General features: G+C 51.5%; 7 protein-coding genes across 7 annotated transcripts; 3 read left to right on the forward strand and 4 right to left on the reverse strand.

Annotated features, from left to right (window-relative positions):
* Window positions 1–2759: 2759 nt before the first annotated feature.
* Window positions 2760–3918, forward strand: CkaCkLH20_02217 (platelet-activating factor acetylhydrolase; the record flags this gene model as incomplete). The annotated part of the gene is made up of 2 exons (XM_038884936.1): window positions 2760–3183; window positions 3239–3918. 2 exons carry the CDS (start codon window positions 2760–2762, stop codon window positions 3916–3918), a joined length of 1104 nt encoding a protein of 367 aa, XP_038749724.1.
* Window positions 3919–4502: 584 nt separating this feature from the next.
* CkaCkLH20_02218 (uncharacterized protein) lies at window positions 4503–4894 on the reverse strand (the record flags this gene model as incomplete). Its single annotated transcript, XM_038884937.1, has 2 exons — window positions 4503–4654; window positions 4720–4894. 2 exons carry the CDS (start codon window positions 4892–4894, stop codon window positions 4503–4505), a joined length of 327 nt encoding a protein of 108 aa, XP_038749725.1.
* Window positions 4895–5598: 704 nt separating this feature from the next.
* Window positions 5599–6408, reverse strand: CkaCkLH20_02219 (uncharacterized protein; the record flags this gene model as incomplete). Its single annotated transcript, XM_038884938.1, has 1 exon — window positions 5599–6408. The coding sequence occupies one exon, from the start codon at window positions 6406–6408 to the stop codon at window positions 5599–5601; it is 810 nt and encodes a 269-aa protein (XP_038749726.1).
* A 1479-nt stretch (window positions 6409–7887) lies between these two features.
* Window positions 7888–9467, reverse strand: CkaCkLH20_02220 (l-kynurenine hydrolase 2; the record flags this gene model as incomplete). The annotated part of the gene is made up of 3 exons (XM_038884939.1): window positions 7888–8778; window positions 8833–9224; window positions 9281–9467. 3 exons carry the CDS (start codon window positions 9465–9467, stop codon window positions 7888–7890), a joined length of 1470 nt encoding a protein of 489 aa, XP_038749727.1.
* A 513-nt stretch (window positions 9468–9980) lies between these two features.
* CkaCkLH20_02221 (indoleamine 2, 3-dioxygenase) lies at window positions 9981–11349 on the forward strand (the record flags this gene model as incomplete). The annotated part of the gene is made up of 2 exons (XM_038884940.1): window positions 9981–10304; window positions 10357–11349. The coding sequence occupies 2 exons, from the start codon at window positions 9981–9983 to the stop codon at window positions 11347–11349; spliced, it is 1317 nt and encodes a 438-aa protein (XP_038749728.1).
* Window positions 11350–11898: 549 nt separating this feature from the next.
* Window positions 11899–13615, reverse strand: CkaCkLH20_02222 (uncharacterized protein; the record flags this gene model as incomplete). Its single annotated transcript, XM_038884941.1, has 6 exons — window positions 11899–12243; window positions 12297–12386; window positions 12443–12529; window positions 12583–12759; window positions 12849–13049; window positions 13106–13615. 6 exons carry the CDS (start codon window positions 13613–13615, stop codon window positions 11899–11901), a joined length of 1410 nt encoding a protein of 469 aa, XP_038749729.1.
* Window positions 13616–15197: 1582 nt separating this feature from the next.
* Window positions 15198–17186, forward strand: CkaCkLH20_02223 (fungal specific transcription factor; the record flags this gene model as incomplete). The annotated part of the gene is made up of 6 exons (XM_038884942.1): window positions 15198–15344; window positions 15414–15708; window positions 15768–15852; window positions 15919–16241; window positions 16348–16558; window positions 16628–17186. The coding sequence occupies 6 exons, from the start codon at window positions 15198–15200 to the stop codon at window positions 17184–17186; spliced, it is 1620 nt and encodes a 539-aa protein (XP_038749730.1).
* Between the last annotated feature and the right edge of the window lie 1187 nt (window positions 17187–18373).

The raw sequence follows: 18373 nt of genomic DNA on the forward strand, positions 1-18373 counted from the left end.
GTGGCTGGAAATCTCTAGACCGTGTGAGAGACCGTCCCAGAGGCAAAATGCAGGACGTCCGGAACGTGTGACTGCTGATAGAAACTCGAAACGAAGTTGTTCAATGCGGTTTGACCAAAGCAAGAGACTAAACATACTCACGTGATGGTAGTGTCCTTCAACTTTATTCGCGTGATATAAGAACACACCATTTTTATCCGTATTAGATACCGACTTTATCAGAAAAAGGTGAGGTCATCGCGAGTTTCAAAAAAGAGAAAAAGCCTTTCAAAAACCGCTCGTATCATGCAATACTTTGAGGAAAAGCTTTCCACATAACGCGATATAAGTGTAATACCAAGCACTCAACACATTTAGAGTTTATGAACCCCTAGACATATTCAAGCCCTCCCAGCTAACATACCGACTTTACCTATCCAATGTATACATTGGGAGATTTCTTAGTGTCTACGGGCGCCCATCTCTTGGGTGTCTTGTCTCTTTCTTTTTAGAGTAACATTTTCCCTGTATGAAACCTCCAACGGCCGAACTCAAACAAACCACCTCGCCATCGCTCACTTCCGTTGCAGCGATGATTGTGTCCTTTACACCAGCAATTTTCCCGCGCCCATCCTCTCGAGACACCCATCTTACAACCACTGGCACTACTCTAAGTCAACCAACTACAAATGCAATATGCCGCGCAATACAATGCAGCCACCCTTATAATCTAGTTATTGATATCATCTCACCATACCCAATGAGTACACATTGAGTCAACCAACTACCATTCCTCCAAAAGTACACTTGTCACTTGTACAGAGGGCCCCGCTTCCGGGCGCCTGCCTCTACACTTCCCTTGGGCCCTGGAGCCAGGGTGAACCTGCGAGAAACATCGACACATCACTGAATTCACCCAGCTTGCCAGGCAGCCCAATTGACTCTATTTCACTAACTCCATCGCATTATAGGCCCTCCGGCCATCACAACACCTCCTAAAAGCTGCCCCCATGATGTTGCCGTTCCTGTTCTGTAATAGCACGTCACACTCAGCAGGCGATTTCGTCTCGTCTAGATCCACGCGGTTCCAAGCAGCGCTGTAGGGCTTTTGGTGAGTGGTCTTATGCTTGGTGAATAACGAAGGCGTAATCAGCTCCGTGCCCAAGTATGCGGGTATCGCCGAAGTACCGAGAGGACTCATGTTGCTCGACAGGGTCATTGGGTAAAGGGGATCCGTCGAATTGGGTCTCGGGCCCGACATGATGTTGAGGATCCTGTCCCTTTTCAAGGCCAAACGCACGATGAAGCGCCTTCCAGGGTCTTTGCATGCCTCACCGTGGGATGAAAGCATGTGGGCATCAATTCCTTAGGAGAGTGAATGCACGCGGTCGATGCTATGCAAGCTTTCAGCTACGGCGCTCCATGAAAGATCGCATGCCGCAGCTTGGAGGCGATTGATTCCATGTTTAAGCATGTAGCAATTTGATTCCGGTAAAGGTGCGTTGTTGTGTGAGAGGTCTGCCGAGTAGGCAAATGTTGTGATGATCTTGAAGTTTGAGTCAGAGACTGTTGCCTTGATCTCGTCGTTGGACGCCATAGCCATATTCAGCGGGGGAAGATGGGAGACATGGAGGATAGTCTAGAACAACAGGAAAGTTCTCATTCGCACTGCATAGGAAGGAAAGACTGGGAATGTCCAGGGCCTTTATGTTGGCTAGGTATCAGTCCCTAAATTGAGTAGCTGCAGATTTTCGGCGCAACTCAAAGACTTACGCGACCCCAGACTAGTAGATTTAGGACTGCAAATGGTCGTCTGTAACATGGGACCAACCTAAATTCTAAGATCTCTGGATATTCGGATGCTTCCGGCAATTGGCAAGCTGGACCCCCGATCATTCCAGATATCCCGTCTGCGTAAGGCAACCACTTGCGCACACTATCCCCTGCTAAGTCTTGCGGATAGGCGTTGGTCAGAATTCTGCAGAGGGAGAGAAGACTTGCTTAAAACTACACTCTTTATGAGTCAGTGGTGTTCTTCAGGAGAGAATTTGAGACGGGGAGTAGACTGGAACTGAGACTATGTGAATTTTGACCGAGGTGACCCAGTAGAGACAACTTGAACGCAGGCAGTTGACATAAAAGCCTTGTCAGTTACCGCCACTGCAAGGAAACACGTGCCGCGTATCGCGTATGCTGCTGATAAACTGCGGCAAAAGAGTATGTATGAAAACAACCTTTGAAGTCTGAGATTATGAAATGATAAAAGCCTATTCCCGTTCCTTGGCAACATAGTTGATTTAGACTGACATATGAGGTCGTGACGAGACAGTTGCTCATCTCAAGTGTGGAGCTCGCATTAAAATAGTCCTCCCATCTTCCCAGCCAACGTCGAGCTTATCTCAAATCTTATGATTGGACCTTGCCGAGGTTTCTTACCGTTTTCAGAGCTTACATCTGCACATTCGGTCCACGAGCTTACGTCCAGTAGCGAGAGCCCTGTCGGCTGGGGTAAAGATCCTGCAAGAGAAGTTCGAGCTGCCTAATTCAGGTAAGGCCGAACTAAGACGGTTCACGCACATTGTTCTGATTCGACTGTGCCGCCGATCCGCTTCGGTAGTGGCTTTCTGCAACTCTGACGAGAGGAGTTCGAGGTCAGAAAACGCCTTGCCAAGGAGACGAGGAGAAGCTTACCACGATGCTTGTTTAAATACGTCAACGCCCGTGAGACTCTCGTCTCGTCAGGCTCAGCCAGCCATTGCCCTCCGTTCACGACCATCACTATGAAGATTCAGATCTCCTGGGCCCCAACGCTTTGTCTCTGGATTTCGCTTGTACAGTCAGTTCTTGGAGAGCCACTACCTCCTCCTACGGGCAAATACAATGTCGGTGCCCAACGATTCGTCGTCCCTTTCTTGAACGAAGACGACCTCGTCTGGCCGAACAATGTCTCGACTGAATATCTCGTCACATTATACTATCCCACCTTGGAGGATAAGCCATGCCCGAAAACTTACCTCGAGCCCGAGCTTGTTGAGCTCTACACTGATATCTGGGACTACAATATCTCCCACCTTACGTCGACATTGCGGTGGAATGCCTCATATCTAGATGAAGGAACGGGCCCGACGCTGCTCTTTGGACCCGGCGGCTGGGGTGTACCGACTGATGGCAACTACATTGCCATCTCTAACCTCGCCTCGCACGGTGAGCCTGCGACTTTGATGTAGATATCCCTTACGAGGGCTAACTTTGCGTGAAGGTTACGTCGTGGCTGCATTCGACCACGTCTATGAGCAGCCGTTTGTGCGATACCCCAACGGCACCGGTGTCTACGGCCTTGGACCAGTCTACAGCAACACAAACGAATGGATCGAGAAGTTGCACGCCATCAGGGTTAAGCACCAGCTACATTTCATCGACTACTTTCCCTCGCTGGTAGCAGACCTCCAGGCGCCCTTCAAGACTGAGAACTTTGGAGCATTCGGCGTGTCCCTCGGAGGCGCCGCTGCTCTCACTGTGGCTCTGGAAAGCGATGCCGTGGCGGCCGCCGTCAACATAGACGGGCAAAACTGGGGTCGCCTGAACAAGACCTCCGACTCGGACCTGAAGAAGCCGTCCATGATCCTCGGCTTCCAGGGCCACAATGCAAACAGCGACCGCACCTGGAACAATTACCGGGCCTGGCAGACTGGATGGTGGCGTCTATTCTCTGTAGATGGAACCGTGCATGCTGACTGGTCCGACCTGACGTTTTGGAAGATATTCGGCACGACACGTCCAATGGGTCCTATTGACGGCAACAGGATGGTCAACATCTCGAGAGTGTTTCTCAAGGCCTTCTTTGATGAGACTTTGCTGGGCATTGAGCAGCCACTTTTGGATGCTCCGACAGAAGACTTCCCTGAAGTACATTGGGACGAGATTCATAATGGAGAGTGACTCTAACGCAGCAGTCTGATGGAACGATGACGGCAAAGCTGAAGTCAGATGTTATTAAGGGTTGTCAATTACTAGGCAGCAGTACTTAACAAAAGCCGCATAACTAAACTTGATAAGTCACCCATCCGTATGTGGTAGCGCCAGGGCATCTGCCAGAATATGTGACTTTTGCGTGTTGCAGTTAGGTGAAAATGGCGACTGTAATCATACATAGAGCCACTGGTGCATCTCGGTAGAGAAATGGGGTAGAGCTGAAACCGAGGTGTTGATGTGTCGCACGCCACGAAAACTTGACATATAGAAGAAAAAGGTTATTATTGGGATGACAGGCTAGGCAGCCGCGGTCCGCGAAACCTAATAACTTCCTACTAATGACAGGCCTGCAAGACCATGATCCTCATCCGAACGCCATCGCTTCCAGTCGTTATTTATTCATCCGCAGGCAAACATGCACATCTTGTGACAACGCAACCCAGAGACACAGGTAACCCTAGATAAATACCTCGAGGCATTGACCGCTTTGCCACCTTCGCCTTCCTTGCTGCAACGATGACAAGTGCTTGAGCTCAATCCCACGTTATTCCTTATGCCACCGGCTCGTATCCGGAGCGAGAGTTATGGGCGGCGCGGTTCGAGAACAGCCAGTAGACGATCATGCCGATGATGGGGAAGAGGAAGACGACGAGACACCAGAGGACCTTGTGGCTCACCGGGCGGTCGGACTTGAGAACCTCGACTGAAACACGGGACGGTCAGCAAAATGGCCGATACGTCGGTAGAGATTTAAGGGTGACAACGCACTGAAGACAATGATATCCAGGACGAGAACGATGAAACCGATGATACCACCACCGGTTCCATACTGCCAGCTGTTCTGGGCAGTGGCCGAGAGGTTGGAGTCGACCGGGGCAGCAGCCGCGAGCAGCGCGAAGCAGAGCTGGAAGAACAAGCTCGTGAAGAAGGTGTTTTGCAACATGATGGCGATGGTTGACTCGGTTTGATAGATCGAGATACTACGGGAAATGTTGAGCGTGATTTGAGGCTGGTTGATGGCGGGGTAAAGGCAACTGGCGGAGGGTGTGTGAAAGGCAAGGAGGTTGCCAAATGATGCAGAGAGACGGATTTAATACTGGTCGGCCGCTGATGTTTTGGTGACGTCATGTGCTGCGTTGTCTGGTGTCGTCTGACCTTGACGCTCGGTGCGCTAATCCCGACCAGGACATCCTTCCAAACGGTAGGAGCATTTGCGATAGGCTGGTAAGAGCTGATGGCTTAGACAACGCAATCACGTTGGTCTGGACTGCATCCCGCTTAATCTCAAACGGTTAAAGATGTCGTAGTGACGTACCGCTTTCATATGATCGAGATCTCCGGAGTTATTCTTATCTCGGCCGAGCAAAAAATTGAAGTCAAAGGTAGAGAAACTGTGTTGCAGAGGTGCAAATGAGAGTTGTATTATTACTATTATTAAGATTATTAGAGGTGAAAGATAATTAGTTGTAATGAAGGGCATATCCCTGGGGTGTAAAGAATGCATCGAACCCCATTCCGAGTACAGCAAGCTTCCTAGCAATTAAGACCCCTGTTGTTTTCCATTAAGGTGCATATAGTGCTTTTTTTTGCGAGTTCGTCAAAAGGTTGAGGAGATCGGCCGTAACGCTCTCGGACTGGCCAGTGGTCTTAGACCGGGACCATGTAGACCTGGATGGTGACGCGGATGAGGTTCTGGATTGCGTTGTTGACGCTCGCAACAGCTTGCTGAAGGGTGGGAGCGATGCGGGAGAGCAGGCTGGTTGAACCGCCGAGGAGCTGGTCGTTGTTGACGTTCAACTGAGAAAGGAAGGCCCTGACTCTGTCCAGGGAAGTTGGGGCGTTCGCGCCTCCGAGCAGGCTGGTGATGGCGGCCTGGGTAGTCTGGGGGAAAGAGCCGCTTTGCAGGGCAGCGAAGTCGGCCTGTCTGGCCTGGATGAGAGCGATGAGCTGCTGGAGGCGCACTTGGTACTGGGCCAGGTAGGCGTTGACCAGCTGCAACTGCTCGGGGTTGAGCGCGAGGCCGTTGGCGTTGAAGTTGTTCAGCTGGTTGAAGACATTTGCGTAAGCGTTCTGGATGCCGCCGGTGGTGCTCAGTCCGTTGAGGATCGGGTTGAGAACTTGGGCGAGCACATTGTTGAGTGAGTTGGTGGCCGCGACGTTAGCTGTGTTGCCGAGTCCAAGGGAGCTAAGAAGACCCTTGACACCGCCGACAGCATTGCCGACGACACCGCCCGTCTGGGACTGCAGGCTGGCCGCGTTGAAGTTGGTGAGGCTGGTGTTCAACTTGTTGATCTCGTTGTCGAGATCGGCAAGACCAAGAGATTGCAAGATGCCGCCGCCGCCCTGGTAGTTGATGACTGTGAAAACTGGGACGACCACGGTCATTTGCTGGGGGAGAGCAAGTGCGGTAACTGCAGCGGCCGAGCAGAGAGCGGCCAAGGTGTTGGAGAAGCGCATCTTGACGATTCGGTGATTAGTCTGACGAAGCCGAGAGAGAAATTAGAGAAAGAAGAAGCGGAAGAAGCAGAAAGAATGATGGAAGAGATGCTGTAAGGCCGCTGTACTCGGGAGATGATTGAGCTTGCTGAGTGCTTGATGATTCTTTTTCGTTATTCGAGAGAAAACACTGACCTATTTATTCTTCATCTCGAGCTACGTTGGCGTCGCCGTCTTGACATTGAGTCTCGACTCTTGACCTCACTGTCACTCCGGCGCCTCCTTCGCAATGTCTCTCCATGTCTCACTCTCTCGAGATCTAGAGCATCGTTAGCTACCTGGACCCTTAGGTTCCGAAATCTTGGGCGACGTCTCTGTGCTCCAGCGGTCTGGGTCTCTGGGCGAAAAGATCACACTGCTGTGGGTATAACCGTTTTCGGGTGCTGGCCAAGGCTGCGAGAAACTGCATGCATCGAGAAACAAAGCTCGTTGGAGCTGCGGGGATTTAATTGCGACTAGCGCTGGGAAGAGTCTAGAGCTGCCCAGATGGCTTCCGAAAATCTGGGCCACCTTCTCCCCGTTGATTGTTAGTCGTTGCGGTCCGCGTCGACCGTTTTCGTATTTCAGCTCGAGATCGAGAGGCTTCGGCCCGTAGAGGAAGAACTCCGCTTGGCCCGGCATCATTGTTTAATGTCTTATGCTACGGACATTGTCACAGCTAGACCATTCATTTCCGCCACTGCTGTAATTCGGATCCGCATCTTCGGCATCACATCACGTAACAGGCTTTGATGTCACCCGCTTTCAAGGCGAGTATTGCTTTGTGACGGACGAACAGCTGGGTGATGCCCACGATTTCTGCCTGCCGTCTTCATCCTTTTCACTCTATGCAAGAATTGATGTCGCTGTGGGCCACGGTACTGCCGATCCTGCATGCAGATATGTGTTTTTTTGGCCAACTTCCTACGGCCTTTCGGCACATCCTTTTGATGCCAAAAACATCTTGAGATGGCTCCTACTCGTGTCACAAGCGTTCTAGGCTAGGATGATCGATGACGATAACAATGATGATGCCGGATTCTGTCGACGAATGGAGATTAGAGCTTTCGTTACAGCTTATCAATATGGCCGTCAAAATCATTCGAGTGCCAGCTTAGAATCTGTGATGTTCTTTGCCGTTAATTCTAATCTAAATGGGCTCAGTTGAAATTCTTACCTCTATGGATTCTTTTGGCATAGAACCATAGCAGACTTGGGTGGCATTTCGTTTCAACTGAGCGTCTTCTCTTTCTAATTAGGTCTTCTTCTTTCCACCAAGCTGGCCTAGTATTGGAAGTTATATGTTAATGCGAGACATCGTAATGGGATGAATTTATTACAGGCACGTTCCTGTCACAGATAATACCGACTTGTCGAGGGACCTGAAAGCCTTCACGACAGCCTCATTGAGTTCTGAAAATCAAACCGCTTGGTATTAGAGGTTATTTACATTAACTGAAATTATGCGATAGCTTTCCTCAGAGCATCCATAAACCTCCACACGTCTTGGAATGTGCAGTACAGGGGGACCGGCGCGACACGGATGACTCCCGGCTTCCTCTTGTCGCACACAACACCCTCTTCGGCGAACGAGTCTACCACGCGGTCCAACAATCCATCCTTCAACAAAACACTGAGTTGAGCACCACGCTCGTGGGCGTTCCTTGGTGTGAGTACCCTGAAGGGCGGTTCGCTTCCAGCATTATCCGCCAGAATACCATCAAGAAGATGCTCAGCATACGCCGTGAGAACGAGGGACTTTGTCCTCAAGTCCTTCATCGACGTCTTCTCGAACACCGAAAGCGCTCCAGACAGCGCGGCGAGGTCGAGGGCCGAGGGGTTCGAAACCTGGAAACCGCCGGCGCCGACGGTGGGCAGGAAGTTGTTGTCCATGTTGAATCTCACGGACTTGTCGCCTCCGTACCAGCCCGTGAGCCTGTGGCGGAACTTGGGCTTGCCCTCGCTCGTGTCGACCTTTCCGTGTCTCTCGTGGACGAAGGCGCCGGCCATGGCGCCGGGTCCGGCGTTCTGGTACTTGTATGTGCACCAGGCCGCGAAGTCGACGTTCCAGTCGTGCAGCTGCAGCTCGACGTTACCAGCCGCGTGGGCGAGATCCCAGCCAACGACGAGTCCCTTGGACTGAGCGTATTCGGTGATGCGAGGGATATCGAAGAGTTGACCGCTGTAGTATTGGATACCTGGCAGCAGAATCAGGGCCGTCTCCTCCGCGTGCTCGTCAATCGTCTTCAGAATCGAGTCGGTTGAGATGTAGAAGTTCTCGTCCGGTTGAATTTGCACCATAGACTTGGCGGGGTCCAGTCCGTGCCATTGGATTTGAGACTCAATTGCGTACTGATGACCATTAGCTTTTTTGAGTTGAAAAAGGACTGAGTATTGTATACGTACGTGGTCACTGGGGAACGGCCTCCATTCCAGAATGATCTTGTGCTTCTTCTCTGTCGGGCGGTAGAAGCTTGCCATCAGGAAGTGCAGGTTGGCAGTCAAAGTGTTCATCATGACAACCTCTTCGGGCAAGGCACCGACGATAGGTGCGCTCTTCTTTGCGACGTCCTCGGCCATGTCCTGCCAGCAGACCAGCGGAGAGTTACCAAGACCGCCGAAGTGGCCGTTGACACCGATTGAAGCCCATGTCTCGAACTGGGCGTTGATGTACTCCTTCACAGCCTTTGGCGGGACACCCAATGAGTTTCCGCAGAAGTACACTGAGGGAGTCTCATCTTGCTCTGATGAGTGAGCGCCGTTGGCTCCATTGACGTGGCCGTTGACGGCTTGCTTGTCTACCAAGGAGGGTTAGTCTATGAGTTCCGGCGTGAAAGCACCAGTTGAGACTTACTGGGAAGAACACCGTTCAACGCCTTCTTCTTGAGAGAACCCTTCGTCGGGATGATGAACTCGTCACGGAGGTGGCTCAACTTGTCCTGGGCGTCGAGTTGCTGGGCGTACTCGGTAGTCTTTGCATTTGCGGGGAACTTGGCCGGGCGGCCGGAGCGGATTTGTTCTGCAAAGGCGGCGAACTCCATTGTGGAATCGTATGATAAAATCACTGGAAACTTGCTTGATGAATCGAGAAATCCGAATTATGGCACAAGTTGCAACCCAGTCTGGGCGTTTTCTTCGTCTTTGTACCCGGCCGCCACCAGGAAGTGAGAGATAGCGTGGCATCGTCATTCCGCAAACTCGAAGCACGGCCCCACATACTTCCGCCATCCGCATCCGTCTCCGTCCTAGCGCTTCCGCAAGTAACCGACGCGACGGGTGTCGGGTTCTGGCCCACTTACACACGCAATGGGGATGACGAGAGATTCCCTCAGCAGACCTGCGACAATGGAACTTGACAAGTGATAAGGGGGACAGCAGGTTTTACGACAGAAATTGAAAGACTACTTCTTTACCTCGTTGTTCCCTGACTCGCATTGACGTTGACTCTTTTACTTCATCTCAACCAACCTTCTCTGACTTTGCATTCATCCTCGAAAGCGTTGCTTTTAGTCTACTCGTATTGTCGGTTTCAAAAGTTTTACCAGCCAACCAGCATGTCTCCCCACGCTCTCCCACTGTCTGCTGAGCAGTCTCAAGACGACGTCTTTTCTTTCGACAAATACTCCATCACCCCTAACGGCTTTCTTCCGGCAGAGGCGCCACTAAAGGTTCTCCCGGATGCCTACTACGCACCATGGGAGAAGATCATTCAGCACCTCCCGGAACTTCTCAAGGCTGGAAAGCTGAGGAGAGAAGTCGATGCACTGCCAGTTTTGTCCACCGACAAGCTACAAGATGAGGCTCAGTGGAGGCGAGCCTATGTCATCTTGACCTTCTTCACCCACGCCTATGTCTGGGGCGGAGAAAAGGCCGAGGAGGTAAGACTCACATTCGTCAACTATCAGAAGTCTATTCTCACATCCCATCCAGGTTCTTCCCCCATCCGTCTCAGTGCCGCTCCTGCGAGTATCAAAACATCTCGAGGTCCCGCCCGTTGCCACTTACGCCGGCCTGAACTTGTGGAACTTCTTGTCAAGAACAGACGACTTCGCCGACCTCGAATCTCTAGAATCTCTTCACACTTTCACTGGAACCAAGGATGAAGCTTGGTTCTATCTCGTTTCGGTGGCTATGGAAGCCCAAGGTGCTCGCATCATGACCGACATGATGAACGCGTTGGAATCGATCAAGACGAGGGATTACGAAACCATCACCAAAGCTCTCGAGGGCCTGTCTGCAAACATTCGTAAGATCGGTGCACTTTTAGAGCGTATGTACGAGCACTGCGACCCGATGGTCTTTTTCTACGAGATCCGCCCCTTCTTGGCCGGCAGCAAGAACATGGCCGCCGCGGGCCTGCCGAACGGCGTCTTCTACGACGAAGGTGACGGCCGCGGAAGCTGGCAGCAGCTGCGGGGAGGAAGCAACGGCCAGAGCTCTCTCATCCAGTTTCTCGACATCGTCATGGGCGTGGAGCACAAGTCGGAAGGAAACAGCAACCCGCACGCCAGCAAGTCCGCTCCCAGCCAGAAGGGCGCGCCGGCGTTCCACGAGGAGGTCCGCGACTACATGCCCGGTCCCCACAAGCGCTTCCTGGAGCACGTCTCCCGGATGGGCAGCATCCGCGAGTTCGCGAAGCTCCCGGCGTCGACACCCGAGCAGGAGAGGTTCCGCGAGGCGTACCAAATGGCGACCAAGAACATGACGGAGTTCAGGAACAAGCACTTGCAGATCGTCACCCGCTACATCGTGTTGCCGTCCAAGCGAGCGTACAACGGCGCCAAGGTTGACTTGGCGAGTGCCTCCTCCGTCAAGGACGAGCAGCTCACGGGTACCGGCGGGACGGCACTGATGCCGTTCTTGAAGCAGACAAGAGACGAGACGCTCCAAGCGGGACAGTTGGAGCAGGGGCCGAAAAGGTGATTTGAGAGTTTGACGAGACATTGTTTTTTCATGATATCCATAGAGCAGTTTGACGACATCGGCGCTGCATGTTTAGCAAAATACCAAACTAATGCAAGGGGAATGAGACCCTATTTCCGTGTGCAACATCGCTGCGCCCATTCATGTGCCGACTGATCCACAAATGGGGAAAGTATGAGTTCCGCGTTCGGGTTCTGAGGGGCGTTCGGAATCGGATCTCGGATGTGTGTGTCTGTGCGTGGTCAGCTTCCATCCGTGAGGATGTGGCTGGGGCATCGGGTACTTCAGGAACCACTCTCTCAGTTTCAACGCTCATCGCCGATCCGTCGAGGGACTTCATGTGAATGAGTAGTCGAACTTCTTTAAATGGCGACGTCTCTCTGTGAGATAACACATGGGAGAGGATTCAATCACCTGATTTCAAGTCCAGGGTCTGCATCGAGACTCTTAGTACCAATTGATTCAGTCACAAGACGGGTTGATATGCCACTAAATTGACCAAACATAAGACTAGAGCACCTTTGCCCCTAGCGATCGAAGTCACCAGTCTCAACTTGAGTGCTGATAGCCAGTACGGTACTCGGCCCCGCAGTCTCCCAGTCTATGGAATAAGCGCTTCATCCTGCCGCGGTTCGGGCCCAGCGCCAGACCGTTGATCCTGTCAAGATCCCAATCGGTCAAGATAAAGCCAAAGGTTGCCAGGTTGTCATCTGCGTGACTTGATACTCCCAGCCGGGTTCCAACGATCACTGCGCCGACGGATGGTTGCTGAAGAACCCAACGAGTTGCGACGTTCGAAACGCTTACTCCGTGTTCTTGGCCGACCGTCGAAAGAATGTCGAGTAATTGTTGAAAGTCTTTCCAAGTTCCCCAATTCGTGATCATGTCGTAATACTACATCAGATCAGCCTAGATATACCAGGAGGGGGAAGATTTCGTAAACGCACCTTTCTCTGTGATGGCGTCAAGTTTGTAGACTCGGCGTAGACGTCAGGTTGAGGCTGACCGAGCCACTGATTTGATAAGAAACCACCGCACTAGAAATGTCAACCAACGAACAACCTTGATCAATAGTTTTGCGGGAGCTGCATACAAATGAGCCATACGTCAAGAGCTTGAGTCCGTATCTCGCGCAGACACCAGCCATGAGATGAAGGGGCCGGGAGTCTAGTACTGAGAACTGTACAGCAGTTAAATCTCACCCTCATAGTGCAGACGATGGAATTCACGTACCTGGACTTGATTTGAAACAATCCCGACTGACCCTGTCTTGGCTATCAGATACTCGCAAGCTTCTACAGTGTGCTCCGCGTCGAAATTGCATAGTCCGATCGTCGACACAAGGTTCGGGTGGACTGCAGTCAGTCGCACCAACTCAACCAAGAGATTGAGGTACTCTTTGGCTGAGTACTAATTTTGACGAGTAATGTTAGTGATACGAATAAGCCAGGTTCCATCAATATGTTGCACTTGTGTGAAAAAGTGAAATTTGGACTCACATCGTGCCAGTGGAATTGCAGCAACTCGATTCGGCCACCGAGGCGTCGGTATCTTTCTTTGACCTTTTCGAGCACGAAATCTGGCGTGATAGTTTGAGTCGGTGGTGCGAACACGCACCATTTCGTTGCGGCGAGGACTTGCGAACGAACACTCGGGGACAGTCGATTTCTGAAAGCCCCATACACTAGTTCAGCATCTCCCTACAATTCATTGGTTAGCTGTTTCAGACAAGAAAGATACCAGACGATACACAGACATAGTGATCCGCCATATCAGCGGCGGTAAAGCCCGCCTGTACCAGATGAATTAGCTCTTCCTCCTGTTTCTTAGCACTCCCGCAACCCCACGCTGGAGAAGACAACTGCCACAGCCCGTTAAAGAGTCTCGGAAACTCAAACGGTCCCAATCTGAAGGTTTCGAAATCTGGCTGCGCGGATATGTTCAGAGACATGAGTGTCTTGGCTCGCGATCTCCCGTTAACGGCTGCTGAAGTCTGTGGGAAGAGGGCAGCAAACGCGTCTTTGACTTGTCGTTCACCACGGGAGAACTGGTGTTCGGTATTATCCGAGTCCCAGCTATCGTGGACCTTCTTGTAGCTTTCCAAGTTCAGAATCAGATTGCTGAATAGGCCTTCGAGTTCGGGAGTTGGGTCAGGTTTTGTTTCCTTCAGAGCCTGGACGGCCTGAACAATGTCCCCGTCGATTACCCTGAAGGAGGCTTGGAGGACTTCCGCCGACCCCGGGTTTTCATCTTTTACCAAAGCCATTGCGTGAATGATTTGAGTCAAACTTGCAACAGTTAATAAAAAGTTTCAAACCTCATGTGCGAATCATGAGAGCCTACTTTTGCAGAGACTCTCTGGCTAGTTTGGCAGAAAACAGACATCGATTCCAAGCGAGATAGTCAAGGCATTGCTGAGAAAGTCCACCGTCGTTGCCCAAGATTCCATAAATGTTTGGGAAAGACACGGGGTTCTCGATCAGTCGACTTCGAACATGGTTCACGAAAGACTTTTGCATCAACGGGCCTTGGGAAATGAGCAGTCGAAGAGACGATCGCAACAAAGGAGCAGACACTTGGAATCCTCATCAGCACAAACATGAAGGAAATAAGCACGAAGCATTTTGAGCATACTGTTGGAGATGAGGACATCATCCATCATGTTTCTGCAATGTCATTTAGCAACAGACGTACGCTCAACAAGTCAAGACTTCCGCAAGTCGCGGAATAAGTCTACGGGTTGTTTCCGGGTGGAACTCACACATGTCCCGCCATAATGACTCTACTTCCGCCTCCGGGCGGCTTCGGCTTAGCTCACGTAACAAAAACGTCTTGACGTTTCCGGTTTCGAGTCACGAGAGCCACACAATATGCGGCCGAAAAAGAACGGATCGGTATCGGAAGGCCCGGTTGTACGGGAATGGTCAGAAATGATGGCGGTGCATGACCAGGATCCTCGAGAGGTGGGTGTCATGTCATAGAAATTGGGGCCGGGTGCACAGTGCAACCGTCAACGTGCTTACTCTCGGAACAACTGTGAAAAAGCTGTCGTCACGAAAGTTCCCTCGTCAACCCTTTGCGTTGCTAGACCAGGTCTAGCGTCGCATGGATTCCGGTACGGAAAACTTTGAACCCCCCTCGGCACATGGCTTTCTCGCTCCGCGTCCGATCTTCCCGCCTCTCTTCCGCGATTTAACTCTCCTTGAAGGTGATATCGGCGGCCAAGCAGAATGGAGGATGTCTCGGTGCGGCAGTCATCGCCGCACACCTATGTTCGCACCAGAGTCGCAAATGCTTGTGATAGCTGTAAAGCTAGAAAAGGTACCAAAATTCATTCCCCAGTATTATTGAAAGCTATTCAAGGCATCCGGTGGGTAAGAAAGGGGTGTACGGATGGCACACGGAATGATGAAGCTTTCAAGTTCCTTCAACCACCGCCGTCATCCGGCGTTTCTGTCAATGTAGCAAATCGTCTAACACCGGAGATAGTCAAATGCGATGGCAAGTTACCATGTAGCTACTGTATAAGACGCCAACGTCCGTCAACCTGTCGATACTCTCCGCAGCAAAGACGGCGAGCCCCGGCGCCGACTCCGAGAACTCCATCTCCGTCTGTGCACAACGGCCCCGATCGACAAGATGAGGCTCCGGCCGACTCTGGTCACGATCCCTTGGCCGAGGAAGAAACGGAAGTGCCACGTGAAGCGCGACTCTTGTGTGACGCCCAAGGCAAATTGAGTATGTTCCATCAATGACACTTCACTTAAACTCGTGCTCCATCTAATGCCACTTTTTCAGTCTTCATAGGAGACTGTGCACCTTTATCCTTCTTTCAAACTGTCCGACAGCTGGTCAACTCTCGCGTTGACCCTCATGTCTTCGCTCATCAGACTGAGAACCCGCCCTTCCGACCGCCAGCACATCTCTCCGGCACTGGCGAGCCCGCCCTCCACCCAGCTACGGTTCCCCAGGCAATTGCGACGTACCATGCAGTGGTAAGATAACTCGACAAGACCATTCTTCTACTCTCAGAACCGTTGACAAATTCATTTTTCCCATGACAGACCAGCGGTCTCGTTGATCTCTTTGACCATGTGCGCCTCGTGGATGAGATCAGCGCCTGGGCCCAACAGAGCCATCGATCACAGGATGTCGTATCCGCCGCTTTCTATCTCGTCCTCGCCATAGGCTATCAGTCCGCAGAAGAGGATCTCTCTTCGGCGTACTTCGAATACGCACGAAACACGGCATTAACGAATCTCAGTGGCAACATCAATGTCCCTACGATTCAGACGTTTATACTGGTGACGCTTTATATGTTGGGCTCTTGTCAAATGAATGGGGCGTTTCTGTTTTTTGGTATGTCCTTCTTACACGAACCTGCATCTTCAGAATCGTGGACTCATCCGACGCAATAGGTATTGCGGTACGGGCAGCCTACTCTATCGGTATACACCGCACTGAGATAAATTCTCGCTTTGGCCCAGAGATTCAAAGGCAACGGTATGCAGTTTGATGATGGACCGCTTTCCCCATTGTGCAATCTTTCTGACAGCTGACGGACGACAGAGACCGGTTATGGAAGAGCCTTCGTGTGTTGGATCTATTCCTCAGCACGTCGATGGGTCGACCACCTGCTACCTCAGACGTGGACTGCAGTGTACCTTATCGAGCTGTGGATGACATTAACGGACAAGAAACGTTCGATATCCTCAACGCTTCAGCCCAAATCTTCCTCATCACAGAGGGCATAGTCGTTGAGGTTTACTCAAGAAAGAAAGTCTCCTACCAATTGACGGAGGGTATCTCGAGACAGCTGCGGGACTGGTCTATCCGGTGGCTCCAAAGGCTGAAAGAGGTCGTATCAAATCCCTCCGCAGTGGAAGACCCAAGTAAGGTAACGGGGGCATGTCAAGTACTCTGCTCCTACTACTATGGTAATATACTCCTTCTCGCCCATCCTACCAGTTCAAGCCCAGTGTAGTTAATGATTCCCAGCTGTCATACTAGTGTCAAGGCCGTTTCTCATGTACGAGCTTCACAAGCGGCTGGCAGAAGGACCAGCTGGAAATACTTCGAGCCGGCCTGGTCTTATCTCCGGCAAGTCTAAGCTTGCTGACGCCTGCATCGATGCCGCGAGCTTTATGGTTGATATTCTGGTGGGCTTGACAGAAAGAGGATTTCTCAGAGCGCAGATGCCACTCATCGTGTAAGCAGATGAAACAAGACGCTCCGCCGAATCACAGAAATGACGCTAACCTTGCCACCTTTGCTCCAGATCATGGCTGTTTGCATCCTCTCTCATCTTGGGTGTCGGGCTACTGGGATCATTCGGCCGCATACTCGAAAAATACACCCGCAACTCGATCATGGTCTTGGAGCACTTCGCGAAGAAAGACGCGCATGCCTCGCAGTACTCTCTCATCGCAAAGTCCCTCCTCAACGCGGCCCTCGACTACCTCGAAAAGAAAGAACTTCAAGAAAGACTCCAGAGGACCGAGAGCTCGTCACAACTGTTCGGGCTCATGCCCCGTGACAGCGCGGAGTCCGAACAGACCCCCCATTCCGCCGCTCACGACCAGACTCCAGCGGCCTTGGGCGCGGATAGGCAAGCGGCAGTCAAAGCGACGAACTCGGTTTCGAACTTCTTGGGTCTCGGGTCGCCCTCGTTCGCAGATATGGATGCCTCGTTTTTGAGTTTATCGAGCTCGCTGCCGCGTACGCCGGATTTGTCGGTGCTGGACGGCAGGATCGATGGCGACCACGGCTTTGGCGACCTCAATCTTTTCCAGCTCCTTGATGGAGATGGGCATATTGATCTTGGGCCGTATATATGACTCCACCATTACCCAAGCCAAGAACTCGTAGTTATTATGAGAATATTAGCTGGAGGAATTCACCATAAATATATTGTTGTCAACAGCTCTCCAGTCAGGAGAGCTTCAGCCGCAATCATCGTCATCTGAACTGGCCCCCTGTTCCCTGCTTTAATGAATCAGCTCAAGCTTGGAATTTGACTTTGCCTGCTGCAGGAATGGCAGGGCATAGGTAGTAGGCCTTGTGGGCCAAACTTTGATCACGGACCGACTGTATGGAAGCCTTCGTCTTACCGCCGGAAGGTGTCAACGCTTTCAAATACGTTTACGAGCTATACGAAAAACCTGTGATTGGAGAGAACCGGCCTTAGAGAGGTGAATGCTCAATCGACTTGCTTCAATAGAGTTTGAGTAAAGGTTGCCCTATCCGCGAGAAGAGGGCTTTTTGTCAATCAAACCCAAGCAGGTCCAGCAGGGTAGTAGGATCGACGGCCCTGGGCAGCCTGAGTTGATAAAGCGCAGAAGATAACATGTCGAGATGATAAGCTCAGCTTCATGGGACACTTCTAAGGAAATAGAAATGTAATTGAGACTTCATGTCGCCATCTGACAGTCTTTGCTGAAATACAACTGATGCCTACCTTGCATCGTACAGCGGTCGGCTTTTGGTAGTTTCGAGACGACACAATGGAATATCTCTGTATTAGGAATATTTCGCCTAACAACATGATGTTAGATTGGGCGGTAGACGTGCAGCCCCAATGAAAGTGCCCTTCTCAGAACAGTGAAAGAGCACTTTCCTCTAGCACTAGGCACTTCAGTCTCTAACAACGGCAAAGCGTCATTGAGTCGTACTGGCTGATGTGCTACACTAAAAATGGGATTAGAAGCCGAGCGTTCCGCAAGCAAATGACAAGGACTGGGATTTAAGCTCCCTGGACCCCTTTTCTACAGACAGTAAATACAGTATTGGTTGCCCTGTAGTTTTAGTAGGGAAATATCGCCTATCGGCCGAATCACTGGCCGAACACCGACTGACGTGCTCCCTCTTCAATCCTGATATACCCGTACCCGCTGTCGGCAGTCTGAACTGCTCCAGGTCCCTGGTGTCCATCCCACATCTGCCGTCAGGAACTCACGCCATGTCGGCATCTCCATCGGACAAGTCCACGTCAAAAGCATCACGGCCCTTAGCCTGTGTGCTGTGT

The sequence above is a fragment of the Colletotrichum karsti genome (genome assembly GCF_011947395.1).
Source record: "Colletotrichum karsti strain CkLH20 chromosome Unknown Scaffold5, whole genome shotgun sequence".
Lineage (NCBI taxonomy): Eukaryota > Fungi > Ascomycota > Sordariomycetes > Glomerellales > Glomerellaceae > Colletotrichum > Colletotrichum karsti.